At 36.2% G+C, this 6,110-nt stretch overlaps 1 protein-coding gene across 1 annotated transcript; it reads left to right on the plus strand.

Annotated features, from left to right (window-relative positions):
- The first annotated feature begins 785 nt into the window (after positions 1-785).
- zp3d.1 (zona pellucida glycoprotein 3d tandem duplicate 1) lies at positions 786-4,927 on the plus strand. Its single transcript, XM_079468607.1, has 9 exons — positions 786-1,441; positions 2,030-2,142; positions 2,220-2,323; positions 2,437-2,611; positions 2,813-2,924; positions 3,216-3,304; positions 3,390-3,460; positions 3,678-4,412; positions 4,496-4,927. The coding sequence occupies exons 1-8, from the start codon at positions 887-889 to the stop codon at positions 4,268-4,270; spliced, it is 1,812 nt and encodes a 603-aa protein (XP_079324733.1). The 5' UTR covers positions 786-886; the 3' UTR covers positions 4,271-4,412; positions 4,496-4,927.
- The last annotated feature ends 1,183 nt before the right edge of the window (positions 4,928-6,110 follow it).

Raw genomic sequence — 6,110 nt, forward strand, 5'->3', positions numbered from 1 at the left:
ACATTTTGAAAATCCTCACATAAAATACATGTTTACACCTGTTTAAGCATCTTTACCTTTACAATTTTAAGCTGTAAACAGATTATTTGGATAAAAGCGTCTGCTAAATGACTAAATGTAAAATGATTTACGCACTGCAAAACGTCATATCAGTAAGTCATGGAAACGTACGTTCTATAAACTCATCCAAATATGTAATGCAATTTTACATTGTTTTTATAAGCTATAGCAAATGGTAAATTGAAATAATAAAACCGATTAGATTGTACTTAAACATTAAGGGCAGCAAATCAAATTACAATGCAGAAAAGCATGCCTGCTTACGTACAAATATATGTGTATATATATATATATATATGACGTTATTTTATATATTATTTATCACCTGATGCTAATTTTAATGTCTGTTCTACAGAACAAACGGTTCAGTTTTGCGTAGTTTAACGAGAATTATAAAACACTCAACAATTATTTTGTGTAATAATATTTGCTCTGTATGGCAGTTTTGCATGTCATCGGTGATCCTGTAAGGTTAACTAACTTATAATGAAATTCATAAACTCCATTCAACATAAAGTAAAATAAAATGTGAATTTGTACCGATTTTATATTTCACAAAACGTTTATTGCAGTGTGATTAACGTTACAAACAGTGCTGGGAAACAACAACAAAAAACATGAAGTGACATTAACCTTTATACTAAAGCCCAAATGGTATATTTAACTTTCACGAACATGAAAAAGATTGAGTAAATTTAATAAATTAGACGCGGTGGCGCGCGCTCGGTAAGGCGCGAGTGTTGCGTGATTGAACAATACGTCATCATCAACAGGTGACTGTCGTACGTGCCTTGCGTCCTCCCACGGCGGTGGTTTTCTCTGCGTTATGATGGGACGCATACGTGTTTGTTGGCCTTTGTACTTGTTAGCCTTACTACACGTCTGCAAAACCTACATGGCTGATATTTTTGACGGTCACCCAAAATATAGCCACTTAGCTTCCTTGGAGCAGAAAGCTTTTCAAGGGCAACCCATGTCAGGGGCGCTCAGGCCGTGGACAGGCGACGGTGAATTTCTAAAACCTCCCCCGGTGATGCGTCCTTATCACGTTTTCCCGATGTTTGAGCATGCCCCTGTTCCGCTGGTTAACATGGATCATTTCAGACCTGCGTCCGGGAGAAGACGCCTGCCCAATATTTTGAGTAGTCTTCTTCATGCTCAAGTGAACCGTCGGCGCATCCAGGTGTCTCCGGTGGGCAATACTCATGGTGTGGAGGTCTGGTGTGGGTACAGTAAGGTTTCGGTGCGTGTGAATAGGATGCTGCTAGGCTTCAAGAGTTCACCGTCCTGGTTTTATTTGGGAACGTGTTCTGCCACGCGCTCCGACAAAGACCTCGTCGATTTTCATTACGACCTGAACGAGTGCGGTAGCTCTTTAACGGTAAGCTGTGACGTAAAAGGCAAAAAAGTACTTTTGGCACGTGTTTACATAAACAGCGCTGGATTATTAACTCTTAAAGTGGGAAGTAGGCCTACTTGAACATTTTTCAAATATTAGTTTTTTGTATTAACTACTTCACAACATTGAAGCATGCTTGCTAATACTCTACTACATTTTATAAATATGCCTTCATTTTTTTGTCTTAAGAAGCCTTACATTTAGAAGTAGCCTACGTTAAAAGTCTACTTTCTTTTTTACTGAAGTAAAAATAAGAAAAACGCACGTAATAAATGTACACAAATCGAGTCAAATAGTAAAATATTTTTTCAAAGTAAAAACACTGATAAAATACAGATGTTTGAAAATCTTCACGAGAGTAGCCTACTATTTTCCACCTCTTTACTACAATAACCATTAACCGTGATATTGGTAGTATTGCTATGGTCATACAAATGGTAATTGATCAACCAAAAAACATTGTTACTAAAATTACTATGATACTATTACTAAGTGATGGTAAAGAATGCTTTGAAGAATAGTTTTTGTAACACCAGTGCCTTATTAATAAATGTAAAATATTTTCTTCAGATGATGAATGGCCAGATCATGTATTCCAACACCTTACGATATATGCCAGAGTCTCAAGGGACTGTAATAAGAGCTGTGCCGCTTACGTTAAACATCCAGTGCCTTTACAACAGGTAAAACACAAATCCCAAGATGGTTAAAGACTTTTGGATATCTGATGCAGTATAGCACCCTCCTTCTTACATTTTAGATTTCATTATTCTTACAAAATGGGCTTCCTACCCGTGATAAGGGACCACGTGTTTCACAAGACTTTTGAAAGCAGGGCCAAGTTTACCATATCTGTGTGTAATGGTAAGCTTCTTCCCTCCCTCCCTCTCTCTCTCTCTCTCTCTCTCTCTCTCTATACAGTGTATGCTTTAAGGTACATTGATGTTCTTTAATCTTAATTTGTGTGTGAACTGTAGAACGCTGGGAAAAGCTCAAGAAGAATGAAAGTTTTATGCTTGGGGAGCCCATGTATTTTGAAGTGTCTGCTGCTCGTGTCTATAAGAGTGAGACGATATTCATTGACTCCTGTTATGCAGCATCTTCCAAAGACCCAAACTCTACTCCAAAACACAGCATTATTCACAATTATGGGTAAGTTACAGTAGTCAACATGTGAAGTGGATCAAAAAAAGTGAATCAAAGTTGTCCTAAGACAAGAATAGGTATTGTTCTCGTCTTGGGACAACTTTGAACCTTTTTGATCCACTTCAAATGTTGACTACTGTATTTGGCCCGTTCTGCTTTTCATGAAGAAAATATGAAAGCGAATACGAAATCCCTGTACAATTTCAGGTGTATGGAGAGTAGCAGAAGACATGGAAGTTTGTCCCGCTTCCTCCAAAGACAGTCGAACTTTATAAGGTTTTCGGTTGATGCCTTTTTACTCCCCCAAGTTACAGGCAAGGTATTGTTTCCATTTTTAAACTTGCTATATTTATGGACATATTTTGACTTTATTATTACCTTAAAAAATATTAGTCAAAAGTCTGTACATTTGAAATAAACATCTCTCTTAATGGGCAACAAAACTGAAGAAGTCAGCACAGTGGGGCATGTTGTCACACTGCATGGAGCTAGTGTAATATCAATCTCTCAATGTGACAACTTCCCCGTTACTAGGCTGGATACAATATGTGTGTGTATCTGTCTAGAAATGTATATGTGTGTTAATTCATTTTTCCAATTTATTTTACAGCACTTTTACCTGCATTGCATAGTATCAGTTCACAATACCACTGCAAGTGCCTCAGCGAAATCTTGTACCTATAACAGTATTAAGAAAAGGTGAATCATTTCACACAATTCTGCAACATCTGTTCATCACCTCAATTAAGCTTCATTCATCTGTTTTTTCTCTATTTGTCTTCAGATGGGAAGAACTCTACACTGATGTGTCTGTTTGTGCTTGTTGTGAAGTAACCTGTGAAATTGAACCTAAATGTGAGTACAAAATGGAAACGTATGTGTGTGTGTGTTTACATTTTTCACTCATGTTGCTCCTGTACAAAAGTGTCTGATTTATGGATGCATCCATGTGCTTGTTACCTGCATCATGATGGTTCAGACTGTCCTCCTTAGATTTAAGTAGAATAAGAAATAGATTTCAATGAATATTATTTTGCATAGCTTATGAATTACATTCTTTCTGATTTACCAGCTTCTTTGTCCCATGTGACTCAATCTCTGATAACAAGTAAATCCTGGGTTTTAAACAAAACCGAACTCTCATTTACTCATCATAAGAAAGGATGGGTCAATACTCAGGATGGTACAGGACAAGTGAAGTTTAAGAGCGAACAAGAATTCAATGAAGAAGAAGAAGAGGAGGAGGAGGAGGAGGAGGAGGAGGAATACACAGAGGAGATTGTAACTAATATTGAAGAACAAATGGAAATTTCAGAGATAAACGAAGACATGCTAGTGATTGATGCAGATGAAGAAATTCAAGTGATTTCAGGTACAGAGGCAACGTTAACAGAGTTTCAGGAGGATGTTTCTGTTCGTTTTGGAAAGGTGATTATTTTAGAGGAACAAATGGAAAAGAGTGTCGATATGGATGTGGTGAATGTCCAGAGCACGAATAAATCTGACACTGTGGTGAAGTCTAGCGTTCAGTCTATGGTAGAATCATTGGATGATGCTCATGATGAAACAAAATCCAACGCAAGTGTTCCAGAGAAGATTTCCAGAAAACAAAAGCAGCCCGACGATTTAGAGAAGAGCATGGATGTACAAAACAAAACGCTGTAACCAATGGTGATTAATGAAGATATGTTTCTAAATGCCAAACAAGTTCCAAAGGAGTGGAGTAAAGATGCACATTAACTAAAGCAAATAATGAAATACTAGAAGCCTGAGGGGTCATTGTAATGCTATATGAAATTTCTCTAAGGTAAGAAGTATCTTTATACAAATCTTATTAATTCAAATTGTTTAAATCGATATTGTTTTTTAATTATTTTATTTCTGTTTTAGGACCCTTGATTGGCAGATCTTCTTAATTTAATATGCGGGGCAGACAAACTTGAGCGTAATGTCATTCTTGAAATAAAACAATGTTTTATGATTGTGTGCTGATGTGTCTGCATGTCTGAAGAGAATAATTTAATAAATCTTTATTTGCATTGCAATTTATAGGCGTACATAATCCTTAACAATACCAAGATGTCAATATTTGAATAGATATGCATTTTTAGAGGTTACAAGCAACCTACACTATTTAAGCTATAGCTAGTTTATCACAACGAGTTTTCTGTTCTCTATGTGTTTCTGTGTCATTTATTTATAAGGGTCTTAGTATTATATCACATAATGAAAATAATAGAAATAGAAAAAAAATATTTGTTGTATAAAACATTTTTATGCTGGAGGTGGGAGGTAATTCTATAAAAAATTATGTTGGTGCAGAAAATCATAAGCTGAGCCATTCATTTGAGGCCCTATAGGCAAAGTTTATTTTGGAGGCCCCTCACAGCACCCCCATCCCCTCCACCTTTAAGGATAAATAAAGTTTTTTAGTACGCTTTAAACACTTACAATTTTAATGATAGTTGATCTAAATAACATTTCCGGGATTTATTTTTTGCAACCATTTTAAAGTAACACAGCCATCACTTTTTCACTCTTTTGGATGACTTTAGCCATCCTGTATATAAGCCTATTTTAAATGGGGGGAAAGCACCATCATAAATAAATGACTTAAATTCAGTTGTGTTTATTCTCTTTATAGCCTAAAATCAGAGACTGGACCTATGGACTATAACTTAAGGCTTTCTTGCCTGGTGGACAAATGTTTAGGGATACTGTAGGTGTGTTCCTCTTCCAAATAAATAAATAATTGCAGACTATTTAGGCCAAAGTATGGGTTCACTAAATCTTATTTCCCCATCAGGTAAATTGGGTGTTTTAACAGTCCTGTTTCATTTTAACAAAGAAACTTAATAATGCAGAAATGAAAAACTGCTTCTTCACAGTATGAATTAAATAAACAGACAGATGTAAAATAAATATACAAAACATCTTCAGTCAAGAGCAGTTCGTGATTTTCTATGTTGATGTTTTATTAACATACATTGACGACAAAAGCAGTTTTTAGTCTATTAAGGGATAATGTAATGCCGAGAATATAAACCCCGACAGTGTGATCATGACACATCGCGAAGCTGAGGGTCTTTCACACTTTAATCCTCAATAACAACAGTCACTTTAATATAGTGATACATATCCGACTGTTTACTTTCACTTAAAACATACTGTCGTCGTGTGTTTTTGACATAAACTTGTATTTCACAGTAGCCTAACTTATATAAGGCATGCCATAGAGAATTTGCGTATCTTGCGCTGTATAGAACTGGCGTCTTTGCGCGCGCTGACTGGGACATCTATAGAAAGTTTAAATGGGAAAGCATTTTAAAACGCGTAAAAATAATCTTTGGTTTTGACAAACAACGCCAAATCACTGTTAAAGAGTTTTGCATGTGAGTACTGCTGCGTTTATGCTTTCAAAACACTTGCAGTAGCCTAAGTTTGACGTTATGTGCGTCGAATTTGGAGTCACGTCACAGTTATGGAGGCCCTATAGGCAACTATA

This window comes from Barbatula barbatula (assembly GCF_947034865.1).
Source record: "Barbatula barbatula genome assembly, chromosome: 12".
Lineage (NCBI taxonomy): Eukaryota > Metazoa > Chordata > Actinopteri > Cypriniformes > Nemacheilidae > Barbatula > Barbatula barbatula.

Coding starts and splice junctions, on each gene's coding strand:
- zp3d.1 (XM_079468607.1), top strand. CDS start 887: ATGATGGGACGCATACGTGTTTGTTGGCCTTTGTACTTGTTAGCCTTA. Junction 1,442..2,029: donor AGTGCGGTAGCTCTTTAACG/GTAAGCTGTGAC, acceptor TATTTTCTTCAG/ATGATGAATGGCCAGATCAT. Junction 2,324..2,436: donor TACCATATCTGTGTGTAATG/GTAAGCTTCTTC, acceptor TGTGAACTGTAG/AACGCTGGGAAAAGCTCAAG.